Source organism: Pseudovirgaria hyperparasitica (assembly GCF_010093815.1).
Source record: "Pseudovirgaria hyperparasitica strain CBS 121739 unplaced genomic scaffold EJ05scaffold_16, whole genome shotgun sequence".
NCBI lineage: Eukaryota > Fungi > Ascomycota > Dothideomycetes > Acrospermales > Acrospermaceae > Pseudovirgaria > Pseudovirgaria hyperparasitica.
In genome coordinates this window covers 332081-345732 of record NW_022985564.1, presented here as the reverse complement: position 1 = coordinate 345732, position 13652 = coordinate 332081, and the positions used below count along the sequence as shown (strand labels likewise).

The following is a 13652-nucleotide window of genomic DNA, read 5'->3' as shown; positions in this document are numbered from 1 at the left end:
GAGTGTGTGCGACGGAGGCGTAGTAGATGGATGGATGGATGGATGGATGGATGGATGGACCTCACGCGCACGAGTCTTGCGTCGTGAGCAGCATTCTCTGCGGCAGATAGAATAGATTGATGAAATGGTAGAAACGATCAAGAACGATATGCGACGTATGTATGTACGTACGTATGTAGTAAACAAGCAGTACCAGAACCCCTTCACACATCAAGCGGGGAAGGGGGGAAAAAGGGGGCAAAAGAAGCAGACGGGCACAAAGCAGATATAACACCAAACACAAGCACCGCACCACACACACCGCACCTCAATCCCGAACGCACACACACACACACACACACACACACACATACCCCAGCCCCAGCTAAGAATAGCAGAACACGTACAGCATCATCCTCTTTCCCCCCTCTCCCTTCTCCCCTCTCTGACAGGCGAGCAAGCTTCCAGTCACGCCGAGCCCGCATGATAGACCACGTGGGCTTTGGGGGCAGGGCCTCTGGGCGGAGGGCGCAGAGTGGAGCAGAGAGGGGGAGTGGAGTAGAGGGGAGATGGGACAGGCACTCGAAACACAAGTGTCGAGCGAGCGATAGAGGCTGGTTGCATGCATGTGTGCATGTGTCGTGCGTGCGTGCGATGCGACGGCAGCCTGTCTGATGCGACCTCGGTCGGGAGATGGATGGATGGATGGATGGATGGCAGGATGGATTGCCCGCTGGGATTCTTCGTCGTCGGGAGTGATTGAGTGTATATAAAGTAACGGACTCGCGATATCCGTCCGTCCGTATGTCCGGCTGTTTGTAGCACCATCACCACCATCACCCATCCTCACCATCCTCACCCATCTCCATCACCAACCCACAAGCCACACACAATCAAACCCACACACTCACAAAAATCAAACCCCCGGTCCTCTCAAAAACGAAAAAAACGAAAAAACCAAGCATCCTTCGCGAGAATGTCACTACCCACCCCCAGGATTCCCACACACGCTGGGACCACACACGCACGCACGCACGCACGCACCCACCTCCCCTCAACACGTCCCCTCAACACGGCCCCCTTCTCTCCCTTCAAGCCTGCTGATGCTGTGCGTCAGAGTGTCAGAGTGTCAGTGCTGTGTCGGCAGTGGAGGGTGGGCTGTGGGCTTGTTTGTCTGTATGGGTCTGTGTGTGTGTATGCCTGCCAGTCTACGTCCGTGTATACGCTTATACGCCTATCCATGTGTCTGTCCGTGTATACGCCTATCCATGTCTACGTCTGTCCGTGTATGTATCCGTGTATCTAGTACAGTATACGTGCGGTGTGGTTGCGGTGCGGTGCATGAACGCCATCCCCCCCTCCCCAGAACCACCCCAGAACCACCCTAGAACCACCAAATCATAAGATTCAGGACCGCGGTCGTTGTATCGTACCATACTATGCTGTGGTGTAGTGTAGTGTAGTGTCGCGAGTGCAGTCTCGTCTGCTTCAGCCTTGTCAGGGGTGCGCTGGCTTGTCTTGTCGGATGTATTCATTCATTCATGTGTTGTTGTCATGGTCATGTGTGTTGTCATGTGTCTCGTTATGTCTCGTTATGATACAGTATACTCGAACTGTACGGCGCATGTGCATGTGCATATACAGATGGATATACAGATGAAGATGCACATGTAGATGGATATACAGCTACACATGCACATGCACATGTAGATGGATATACAGCTACACATGCACATGCACATACAAACACAGATAAAAACAGCAATAAACGCAAAAGGCACACATCACTCAGACCCCCGAAGACTAAACCGTGTGTATGACCAAGCACAGCACAGTATAGGGCACATATCATAGGCTGTATAGCATAGGCTACATAGCATAGGCTACATAGCATAGGCTACATAGCATAGGCTACATAGCATAGGCTACATAGCATAGGCTGTATAGCATCGGATAGGCCACATAGCATCAAATAGCCATCAATATCAATCTCACCATCCGTACAGCACTCTAGATAAAGCGCAATACAATCCCGCCGACGCCATGCAACACAACAGGTAGCATTAGACGGGCTGTGATTGGATCGCTTAGTATGGAAACGAAGCAGTATGATTGGTTGCGTCTGTGTGAAAACGGGGGGATGTGATTGGACACGAGCAGAATGAATGGAATGGATGTGATTGGATGGAATGGGTGGAATGGATGGAATGGATGGAATGGATGTGATTGGATGGAATGGATAGAGTGGGTACAGACGAAGGAATGAAGGAATGGAGGAATGAAGGAATGGAGGAATGAAGGAATGAAGGATGGAGGAATGGAGAAGCAAGCACCAGCCATACACACACACACAGCAGTCTTACAGTAATTAGTGCCCCGCAACGCTCGCTGGGTTGCTGTCGCTCGCTCGCCGTGCATATCCACCTCCGCCCTCCCGCCTGTGCATCTGCCGCCGTATGTACAGTACAGTACAGTCCAGTCCAGTACAGTACAGTACAGTCCAGTACAGTACACAGTACAGTACGTACTACCCATCTATCTATCCATCTATCTTGCCTCCTACCCACATCCAGTACCCATCCACCACCCATTTATCTATCTTATATCTAAAGTCGCGAGAGCGTCAAATATAAAAATAACAAATAATTATTTCAGTAGGAGTATTTTCCCTTTTTTGGTTTCCACATTCTTCGTTCGGACTATTCTGGATCATGGACAGGATAGATAGGATAGGCATGGCCTCTGCTTTAAGAAAGATGACAGGCAGGACAAAGGAGTGGTTTGCAAGTAAAATTAATTTTTTGGTATATATATATAATATATCATGTTCAAGCATCAAGCATCAAGCATCAATATCATGAACAAGGAGGTATCAAGGCCACTCTGCGCACTATACGTCCCCCCAACTCATCCCTCGATGATGGTCTTCTCGCCCGCCGCTGCCGACGGGGCATTGGCCGACGCCGACACGACAGACAGGCGCTTCTCCACATCCTGGGCCTGGGCGGCGGTGCCGATATGACCGGTGGGCAGCAGGTTGAGCTCGTCCTCCTGCTTGTCGAGGGTGCGGAACTGGACGTAGAAGATGATGCCGGCAATAAAGGCGATGACGGCCATGGAGCCGTAGTTCCACACCAGCAGCGGGTCGGTGGACAGGGGCAGAAAGGCCTCGCCGATGGCGGCGGAGATGGCGCTCATGAAGAGGGCAAAGGCCGCGACGAGCGAACGCATGTTCTTGGGCGCCTTGGAGAAGCCGTACTCGAGCGAGGTGATGCTGGCGAAGATTTCGGACTGGGCAATCAGGATGTAGGCGCCCGTCTGCGCCCAGACGTTGATGGGCGCCTTGGGGCAGGCGGTGTCGGTGCCGGGAATGTCGCCGCCGACGTAGGAGCCGCAGGCCGGGTTCAGCTTGTAGATGTAGTGTTGGAGCACGGCGGTCCAGACCATGGCGGCGGAGCCGGTGAAGAAACCGGCGGCAATCTTCTTGATCGGGGTGAACTTGATCTTGAACTTGCGCATGGTCGGGTAGAGGAAGAGATCCCAGAGCGGGATGAGGATCATGAGGGCAAAGGGATCGATGTTGGCGAGAATGTCGTTGGGCACGCCGTGCAGCTCCATGGTGGCAGCCTGCGAAGTCAAGTTGTTGTTGATCTGGTTGTAGGTGAGCCAGTAGAGCGGGTACCAGAGGAAGACGGCACAGGCACTCCAGCCACGGTGCACCTCGTCGACCCAGGCGTCGTCAAAGTTGTACCACGACGGCATGTTCTCCGGCGCGATGCGAGACGGTCGCAGGTCGGACCAGAAAGTGCCGTCGTGCATGTGCTTCCAGGTAGCGATGGGGTTGAGGTGGAATCTGCCCTTGACGCCGCGGAACAGCAGTCTGACGGCGGGACCAATGACACTGCCCTCCGGCTTCCTGCGGTTGTACATGTTTCGGCAGAAGAAGAGGACCGGCAGCGCAAACATGAAGACCACGGTCGGCAGCAGGAAGGCGAGGTAGAAGCCGACATAACGCTCGGCGTAGACCATGCTGACCTGGCCAATCAGGGCGCCAATGTTGATAAACAGATAGAACCAGTTGTAGATACGGGTGGTGGTCACGGCCGGGTCGATGATGACGCGCTCGCCGGACTTGAGGGTGCTCACGTGCATTCGCTCGTAGGGGATCTGCTCAGCGACGAGGGGCGAGATGTTCGGCTTGAAGCATCCCGTGCCCAGACCCATGATGACGAGACCGACGGCAAATGCGCCAATGGCAGAGTTGGGGTTTGCAATGACCGAGGGGGCCGCCGAAGCAGTCAGGACGATGTGGCCAGTGATGGAGATGAGCACACCGATCCAGATGGTGGTGAAGCGACCGAGATAGGTGTCGGCAATGAAAGCACCGCCGAGCGGGCACATGTACTGCCAGAACTGGTTGAAGGTGGTGAGGCCAGTCGCGGCCTGTTGACCTTTGCCCAACGCACCGGGCTGCGCATCTGGAGCATCTGGGTCGACAGCCTTGCCGGTCGCGGTTCCGGGGTTGTCCTGCTGGATGAAGTTGACAAAGACCTGGGTGGTGCCGTAGTAGGACAGACGCTCGGTCAGCTCGACAAAAGCAATAGTGTAGACCTTCCAGGGGATCTTTGCGGGCACGCGACGCAGCGTGTGTAGTTCCTCGTCGGTCGGGAGGTTCTCGTGGTCGAGGTAGCCGTCCTGGGCGACGGTCTCGCCGGCGTAGACGGGAGGCAGCTCAACGGCGTGGGCGGCGTCACCGAGAGATCTCTTGCGGTCGCCGGAGCCGTCGATGATGGCCGGGTCGACGACCTGCACGCCCTGCTGCTTGAAGGAACAGTTAGCAGAGAGTATGGGTAGTGGACAGCCGAGGCGGACGTACCATGTCGGTGATGTCGCCAGGCATGGTGTGTAGGTTGGGGGCTGCCTGGGTGCCTTGCCGCGCTGTAGCTTCTTCCAAACAGCAGTGCCTCGGCGTAGGAATATGGCAGTCCGCGCAACGAAAGCCGACGGAAAGTTTACGTGAAGCTCGAAGGAGGGAGAGAGAGGAAGAAAGAAAGAGAGAGCAAGCAGGCGGATGAAAGAGAGAGAGAGGAGAAGAGTGGAGGGCAGGCTCGGCTTTAAATTGGCGCGCGCAGAGCAGATAACAGCAGCAGCCAGATCCAGATAGAAGAAGGGTCCGGATGGGTGATTGATAGGATGGATGGGCAGTAGGATGGGGTATAACAGTGGCTCTAAACAGGTAGCGAGCCAGCCAAAAGAAGCATGAGGGTCAGTCAGTAGCACGAGGGCAGCATGAGGACACTACATACACTACAACTACTCATTACTACACTCTGCACTCTGCACGCGGCATGGGACGCGATGCGATGGATGGATGGATGGATGGATGGATGGATGTGTGGATGTGTGGATGGGCGGGTGGAGAAGGAAGGGCGCAGGAGCTAATAGTCGAGCAGCAGAGAGATCCGCACCGAGATCCACAGTCAGATAGCACGCGACACAGTAGCATTGGCCTATCCTGTGCCTTTTGATAGTGATTACTAGGACTACCTAACAGTAGTAGATGGCGATACTGGATTGACTGATGCAGTCAAGAATAGACAACGATGCTTGATTCGCGACAGACGACAGCACCAAAGTGAATGATTATTACCTTCAATGGCGACGACAACAACAGCAATGTAATCAATTAGCAGAGGAAGGAACGCGAGCAGACACATACAAAAAAGTGACAAGACCCGACGACGGGACGGTCGAGTGTGCTAACATCCTGCCTGATTGGGAAGGTGGTACATGTTATGCAACCTCTCTTGTCGTCCGGGCGGGCGGTGGTCGTCGGCGTTCGGCGTGCTCACACCCGCTAACTTGGACAATTGACGACGATAGACGGTCTGATGGAAATGAGACGATGGATGGATGATGATATTATGGTAGAGGGTGTATTAGCCATTTACTACTACTACGCATCGCCGCCGCCGCCGTCACAGAATGACAGAACGACAGAATGACTGAAAATGTGAGACAAGAGTGCTGTCACCGTCGCTGTCACTGTCACTCTTTCTATTCATACCCATGTCGTAGAACCGGGAGCAGCCAGCCATGTCAGCCATGTCAGCCAAGTCGCGTCAAGCACAGACAAGCGACTGGCAAGAACGACCAAGCAAACGCCACCCTCTTCTTGCTGACAATCTGACCTCTGCATCGCTCTTTCCGCATCCAAGTATCTCGCCTCGCCGTCATCCGGTAGCAGTAGCAGCAGCAGGAACAGCAGGAAGGAGCAAACAACCTACGCCACACAACGCCCACTTGCTGCAACTAACTGCCCCGTTTGGCCCACCGCCGCCGTCGTCGCCGCCGCCGCCGCCCAGACCCGCCTGGCGTGCGTTCGCTGACTCTTCTGGAAAGAGGCAAAGTCCTTCCTTCCTTCCTTCCTTTCTTTCTGTCTCTCCATCCACCACCCACCCGTTCATTGCCGCCGCACGCAATCACATCACCCATCAATTCAATCAATCACCACTGATATCCTACCGACGCCCGGCCATGCCTTCCCCTTCAGGCACTCTCTCCTTCTCTCCTTCCTTGCCTCCCTCCTTACTTCTTTCCTTCCTTCCTTCCTTCCTTCCCGTGCTCAACTTCTGTCCTCGCTCGTGCTTTTTTCTTGCTAATCTCTTCCCGACTGTCTGTTTCACCCTCCTCTCCCCACCTTCCCTCGGCCTTGCAAGTCGTCGCCACTGCCGATTGGTCGTTCTTTCCTAGCTAATAGCTATCATCACGGCCTTGCCTACCTCCCTACCTCCCTCCCTCCTTTTCTACCAGATCCCGTGACATGGCCCGTTAGTAGCTATCTACCATCTACCACCCAGCCATCAGTAGTCTAGTAATCCAGTCGTCCAGTAATCCAGTAATCCAGTAATAAACTACACGTCCGACCACTCCCACACCCATCACAATGCCGCCATATCTCTGCTGGGTGTTGTGTCTGGCGTTGGTGAAACTGCAGAGGTGTGGGGCGTAGGGCTGGGACACGGTCCGGAGCATGTGTGTATGTATGTGTGTATCAGGGCATGGTATGGTATGGCAGTGCATGGCATGGCATGTGACGATGCACTGCTCGTGTATTGCCAGTAACAACTATCCATCCATAGATCCCATCCATAGATCCCATCCATAGATCCCATCCATAGATCCCATACATAGATCCCATACATAGATCCCATACATAGATCCCATACATAGATCCCATACATAGATCCCATCCATTCATACAGCCAGACTCTCACAAAGCCTTGTCGTGTCTATCTAGCCTTGTCGTGTCTATCCAGCCCTGTCGTGTCTATCAAGCCTTGTCGTGTCTATCCAGCCCTGTCGTGTCTATCAAGCCTTGTCGTGTCTATCCAGCCCTGTCGTGTCTATCAAGCCTTGTAAGTTGTCCGGCCCTGTCGCGTCGCCGCTGTGCTTGTTTGCGCTTGGCTTTTTCTTGTCTTTTCTTGTGTCGTCTTGTCCTGTCTCGTCCAGCTGCCTTGCCTAGGTAATCTAACTAGCCTGGCCTGTTTTCTTGGGCTGCGTTCTTGGGGACGGGTAGGTAGGGCGTGCTTGCTTGTCTTGTCTTGACTTGACTTGACTTGACTGCCTTACCCTTGGCTGGATGACTGCCTTGATGCCTTGATGTCTGGGTGCCTTCATGCCTGACGACCCAGTGCCTACCTGCGTGCCTGCGTGCCTGAATACCTGCCTGGCTGCCTAGTCGCCTGCTCGTCCAGCATACCTGCCTCAGGCTCTACCTTACCTTTGCCCTAGTTCTTCAAACCTTCCCCAGCTGTTCTACCAGTTCTAATTATTACCAGCACCAACGACACACACACCCAATATCCCGTGATTACAACAAGTACTATTAGCATTTTTGTTAAATAACAGTCACATAATAATGGTCATTCATCATCCCGAGAACTACATGGAAACAGCGTCTCAATTTGAGGATTGGTCTTGGATATGCTAATTGTTTCATTCGTTCATCAGACTGTCCGCTACATCTCCTTTCCCGCCAATCTACCTATCCATACACACACACACACCACCCATCCCATCATTCCCATTAGAATAATCCCATCATCACAGCTTCCATCCCGTCTCGTCTCGTCTCGTCTCCTCTCTCTCGCCCGTCCGTCCGTCAAGACCGCACACTTCCCCTCATTCACCCGAGCATCACTACACCACACGTCAGCATGCATACACACACACAACACAACATAACACAACTCCCTCGCAGGCCGTACCTTCCCATCCAAAGTCCTTCATCACCCCGAGCCAGTGCAACGTCCCCCGCACCGTAAAGTCCAGACACCCCGACCGCGTCAACTGGTCCACACCCTTGCTAAACGCCGCCGACAACGGAAACGTAGGCGACGTCGAGCGGCGCCCATTGCGCATCGCACCTCGCTCGTAGCCCTCCTTCGCCACTCCAGCCACCGCCTCAAAGGAACTCGTGTCGAAGAATGCCTTGCGCCCGTCCTGTTGCTGCTGCCGCTGCTGCTGCTGTGGCGCGCCGGCACATGTCGCCGGAGCTCGAGGCGGCTGTTTGGCGCCGGAGATGGGACATGTGCGCCACCGCTCTGCATACTCGTCTCGTCGCCGCCATACCTCTGTCGTGACGTCCAGGCACTTGTCCACGATGCCCGTGATCATGCGCTGGCCCATGGCGTGCCAGCGCTCGCGCACCCAGTCTCTGTCCTCGCGCTCGACCGTCTCCGTGCCCGCCATCATGAGCGGGAAATGGTGCACCTTGAGCGTTGTCGAGGTCAGGGGCACGGTGGCGAGGAAGACGAGGATGGTCTGGGCGATGCGCCCGTACGAGGTCGTGTTGGGCAGTTCCGGGACTGCTTGTTGGAGGAGCAGCAGGCTGGCCCAGCGGTACGCTTCGGCTGTCTGTACCGCGTCTGACATTGTCGCCGTCAGCTCGTCGACTGTGTCTGGGTCTACAGACGGCTTCCATCGCTCGACTGCGGTCTTGAGCTCTGTGGCGCGCGACACCATGGCTGCCGAGTTGCGCTTCTGGTCACGGTACCGGATGCAGCCCACGAGGTCTGCAATGCCTCGCAGGACTGGAAACAGCGTGGACGCGTAGCCCATGAGGTTGTCAAACTGCAGCTCCGCCATGGACGACGCACTCGGTATCTCCAGAATCGGCGTCTCTTTGATCGTCATGTCGTCAAAGGTCGACGTCAGTCTTGCTATCGTGTCCATGTAGAGAAAGTTGTTGGTCAGGAAGCGAAGGAGTGCGGACTGGTTCGAGTAGTCACGCATTCCCCGGATCAGCCCGCCCGCATTCGCAATATGCATCTTTCCTGTCGATGACAGCTGGCTATCCCACGTCTCTGCCCAGCCTAGAGCCAACAACGTGGCCACTACAACTTCGAGCGGCATGACATTCGCATCTTCACTATAAGTCGCAGACATCTGCGACATGCTTCGGTCCACGTGATAGAAGCCATGAGTCCGCAGATCCGGCCGAGCTTTCGATAGATGAAAGCAAGTCATCGCTGCAAGGCCATGATAAAGCGCCGGGTGCTCTTTCGAAAGTGGCCAGATGTCGGTCCGCCAGGGGTTTAGATGGGGCTGATCATCGATTGAGAGAAGATGGCAAGTGTATTGGTTGAAGACAAGGCAGATCATTTCAGCGCTGCCCGATTTGAACTGCGGCTGCTGGAATAGGCCTGGGAGGTCCAGGTCCAGGTCTGTTACTGGCGACATGGGCGAGTGCAGCCACGAATGTAGCGACATGTCGAGTTCTGGCACCTGCATCGTCTCATCCTCGAGCAACGGATAATCGAGCGCGGGTCGCGTCAGCATGCCTTCAAGTGCGGTCCACTCGCACGCGTCCCAGTCATAATCGTCGTTGTCGGCTGTCCAATCCTCTAGATTTGGAAACGAGAAGCTCGGAAAGGTGCTGTCGGCGAGACTATCGTGCCTCAGGTCACCATTGTGATCCGACATGGGAAATTGCCCATTGCCAGCGATCTCATCACCTGAACAATGCCAACTCATTCTCGGTCGATTACTCACAGACGTATCGATCCTGCCTCTCTGTTCCGCGTCACCAACATTCGGTCGAGACTCTGGCGATGCTCTGGTCGACGTGAATGCCGAGACTACAAAACAATTCGGCTCGTCCTGCTGGACACCATCCCCCAGCCCTTGAGACCTTGCGTTTTCAAGCAGGTTAGCAGCACCACTACCTTTGTGATCTCTTGACCGAGTCGCTATGCGAGTTAATGGCGTGTCCATAACAATAGAAACCCCATACATGCCTAAGCCAGAACTTCGGTCGGTGACAAACCTCTTTGGCTGTCCATACGCTTTCCACTGCAGATCCTTCTGATATCCACCACACACTATTCCGCGGCCGGTGCACTGTCGACATTCAGGCTTGACCTCATCACACTTTACACGCTTCGCTCTGCAAGTGAGGCAGCCTGGTTCTCGCCGTCAGTATAGATCGGGTCCTGTGTGCACGCATCCTGTGCGTCATGTATGAGAATACATTTGGGTACGGGAACCTGCCATTACGACTCTTTGGTTGTCTGCGCTTGCTCTCGGTTTGTCCAGCTTTCTTTGCAAGTCCGCCATCTTTGGGCGCGAGGATGCGCGGTGGGCGGAGTGGCATCGCAATTGAGTCTGGCATCTCTGTTTCATGTCGACGTGAAAAGATATTCGGAGACTGCCTGATGCAAACTCTCTTCAGCGGGGGCGACTCTGTTGAATCGTGAACAGAAGAGCTGAGGAGGGCGTATTCCTCTGTGGCGAAGGTCTGGCACGGGACACCAAGGCCACTACTGAGTCCTGACCCCGCTCACGTGTAGATATCTCTGTGGCGGACGGGATCCTATGCACCAAATGGGTAAGTACGATTGAAATAAACATGTTGTCTAGGATGAGTGGACGAAACGATCTTTACGTTGCTGATAAGCCTCGAGGGCGTCTGGCACCGGAGTGCAGCCTAACCCCAACTGCTGATCATCATGCTCGAGCTCGTCGTGGTCGCCTTTATTTGGTTGTCAACAAGCCGTCCTTTGTTGCCTTTGGAGTGTATTGTCGGGCATGCATGTACACGAGTCAGTGGATGTGTGATATACTTTATCTAGACCGGCCGAATACGTGTGCGTGGCCCGCCATGGGCCGGTTGTGAGGTACGGCTTTGTTTACATATGACCTTCAGTTGCAGTTGACTGGAAATGAGCCCAAACACTGCTATCAAAATAGTACAAAAAACTGTATTGGATACGTATTGCTGGTATAGATAAATCTCTTGACGTCAACAGAAGCTCTGCGGCTCAGGCCTTCTGGTCGACCACGACGTGGCGCTTGAACCCGATGAGCTGGACCATCTCAGTCCAGAAGCCGACAGGCGGCGAGATGAAAGAATTCATGTGAGCTTCGATAGCCTCATTGTCCCAAACAATGTCGACCTCATGCGCGGGAATGATCTTGGTGCGCTTGATCAGCTTCCACGAAACATAGAAGATGGGGTATAGTCCAAGCATGGTGTAGCTGAAGAAGAAATCTTCCACTCTCCAGTGCCCGGGCAGGAAGACGGCGTAGCCGTAGCAGAACACAACGGCAGTCAAGAAGATCAGAGCAACCCAGGTGCCGTAAGGCTGGAAGTATCCATAGTACGGGAGGGTTTTGCGGTTGATGCCCTGAGCTTTGCACGCCCGGTGGAAGGCAAGATATGTGATGCACATAGTGATGAAGTTGAGCAGACCACCGGCGGTAACCAAGCTCACGAGCCATGTCAGAACCTTTGCAGACCCATCTGAGACCTGGAGGAATGATAGCAGCGGAAAGCAGACGACTATGGCGGCGCAGTAGATGGGAACGCCGTTTTTCGTCGTCTTTCGGAGAAACTTTGGGGCTCGACCGTCAAGAGACAACGCATGTAGACTGCGGATCGCACAATAAGTGTAGGTATTTCTGGTTTCAATCAGCAGCCATACATAGATGCCGAGATTCAGTGAGACAAAGACTTACCCGGCGGAAAAGATACTCGTAAGCAGCAGAGCGTTGGTGAGATCAGGCAAGCCCTTGATGCCCAGATTCGTCATGGCAATGACGTATGGGGAAGCAGCACCAGTACCGGCGCCCCCAGTATCGCCTGAAAGAATGGAGACCAACTTGGGGTCATTCCATGAGACGACCGTGCCAACACAGAAAGCACCCAGGATGAAGAATAGACCGAATCGAATGTAGACAGTCTTGAAGGCGTTCTTGATGTAGATGCGCGGACGCCTGGCTTCACCAGATACCATTGAGATGTACTCAGGGCCGACAATGCAGAAGCTTGCGGCCCACAACGCACCGAGGAAGCCCTCGAAGCGACCGAGATCTCCTGACGACAGATATGTGGCAAATGCAGACGGTGTATGCCAGTGTCGGAACCCGTATATATCTTTCTGCGGGTTGGCGCCAACCATGGTAAAGAATGTGAAGAAGAATAGCATAAAGATCAAGATGACCTTGCCGCCGGACAACCAAAATTCAGCTTCTCCATACGCCTTCACGGCGAGGAAGTTGCAGAGCCTAAAAGGGACGTTTAGTTCCGAAATATCATGGCGGGTGTCAAGCGCTTGGGAGATGAAGACAGAGGGCCATACGTATAAAGGACAATGACCACGGCACACACGGCTGCCACGGGAATGTCATCTCTCCAAAACTTAAGAATAGTGTTCAAGGCAGTGATTTCGAAGGGAATGAGCAGAGCCTCGTAGAGGAAGAAGTTCCATCCAGCAGCAAAGCCCAGAGCCTGATCTACCCAATGACCAGCCATACGCACGAAGCCTCCGGACACGGGCATATAGATTGCCATTTCGGCCATGGCGTTGTTCACCAAAGCAAGCATGCAAGCGTACAGAGTGTATGCGATCAGCATTCCAGCAGGACCGCCTTTGTTGAGAGCCCCTCCGATGCTCACGAACAGCGCAGTTCCAATCGAGCCACCAATGGCGATCAGTTGGATCTGTCTGTTCCCGAGATGGCGCTGCAGGTCATTTGCATGGACATACTGGATCTCGTCGCTGCTACGCTCCGGACTGTAAGCGGCACCCTTCTTGGACTCGACCAGATGCCCTTTGGGTTCTTCATTCATGGTCGCGTGAGTTTCGTGGTGCTACTGTGACACTTATGCTACTCTTGGGAGACGTCGCTCAAGCGGAATCAGGGCTTTAGGAGAATCAGCGGCTTGTACAGTGTCGCATTGGGTCGATATAGTCGCTTTTGGGTTGGCGAAACGGCACAAACACGACAGGAAATTTGGTGCAGTCTTGTGAGGAGGATACGCAAACGGGGCCCTTGGGAGAGGCAGATGGTTGTTGGGGCGCGAGACGTGGGTTTTGTATGAGACGGGAGCGTGCTGGTATCCGCTCGACCAGACCAGAGCCAGTCAACCAGTTGCGAGAGATCAGCGTCTACTAACACGAGCCAGGCCCACAAGCACAAGAAGAGGCTGTTCAAAATGCTTGCAGAATGTTGGACGCCCACAGTATTAGGTCCAGGATGTTGCGAACCTCGCGCACGGGACAGAAGTGAACAAAAACTGCGAAGGTATCAAGGCCAACAGACGCCACACTCAATCTTACCGACCCAACAGCGAGGCAGTACAACATATGACTTGGGCGGAAAGGCGG

The 13652-nt window shown here is 54.2% G+C and overlaps 5 protein-coding genes across 5 annotated transcripts; all 5 read right to left on the bottom strand.

The window, feature by feature from the left end:
- Positions 1-308: 308 nt before the first annotated feature.
- EJ05DRAFT_142023 (uncharacterized protein) lies at positions 309-1198 on the bottom strand. The gene has a single exon (XM_033739241.1). The coding sequence runs from the start codon at positions 830-832 to the stop codon at positions 365-367; it is 468 nt and encodes a 155-aa protein (XP_033596901.1). The 5' UTR covers positions 833-1198; the 3' UTR covers positions 309-364.
- Positions 1199-1952: 754 nt separating this feature from the next.
- On the bottom strand, positions 1953-2755 carry EJ05DRAFT_142018 (uncharacterized protein). The gene has a single exon (XM_033739239.1). It carries the CDS (start codon positions 2512-2514, stop codon positions 1990-1992), a length of 525 nt encoding a protein of 174 aa, XP_033596900.1. The 5' UTR covers positions 2515-2755; the 3' UTR covers positions 1953-1989.
- EJ05DRAFT_142020 (MFS peptide transporter-like protein Ptr2) lies at positions 2701-5253 on the bottom strand. Its single transcript, XM_033739240.1, has 2 exons — positions 4856-5253; positions 2701-4794 (listed from the first exon to the last, which is right to left on the bottom strand). The coding sequence occupies exons 1-2, from the start codon at positions 4877-4879 to the stop codon at positions 2887-2889; spliced, it is 1932 nt and encodes a 643-aa protein (XP_033596899.1). The 5' UTR covers positions 4880-5253; the 3' UTR covers positions 2701-2886.
- Positions 5254-8167: 2914 nt separating this feature from the next.
- On the bottom strand, positions 8168-10654 carry EJ05DRAFT_503988 (uncharacterized protein; the record flags this gene model as incomplete). Its single annotated transcript, XM_033747502.1, has 3 exons — positions 8168-8181; positions 8250-10445; positions 10540-10654. 3 exons carry the CDS (start codon positions 10652-10654, stop codon positions 8168-8170), a joined length of 2325 nt encoding a protein of 774 aa, XP_033596898.1.
- A 576-nt stretch (positions 10655-11230) lies between these two features.
- EJ05DRAFT_141955 (uncharacterized protein) lies at positions 11231-13297 on the bottom strand. Its single transcript, XM_033739238.1, has 3 exons — positions 12624-13297; positions 12001-12549; positions 11231-11943 (listed from the first exon to the last, which is right to left on the bottom strand). Exons 1-3 carry the CDS (start codon positions 13112-13114, stop codon positions 11304-11306), a joined length of 1680 nt encoding a protein of 559 aa, XP_033596897.1. The 5' UTR covers positions 13115-13297; the 3' UTR covers positions 11231-11303.
- Between the last annotated feature and the right edge of the window lie 355 nt (positions 13298-13652).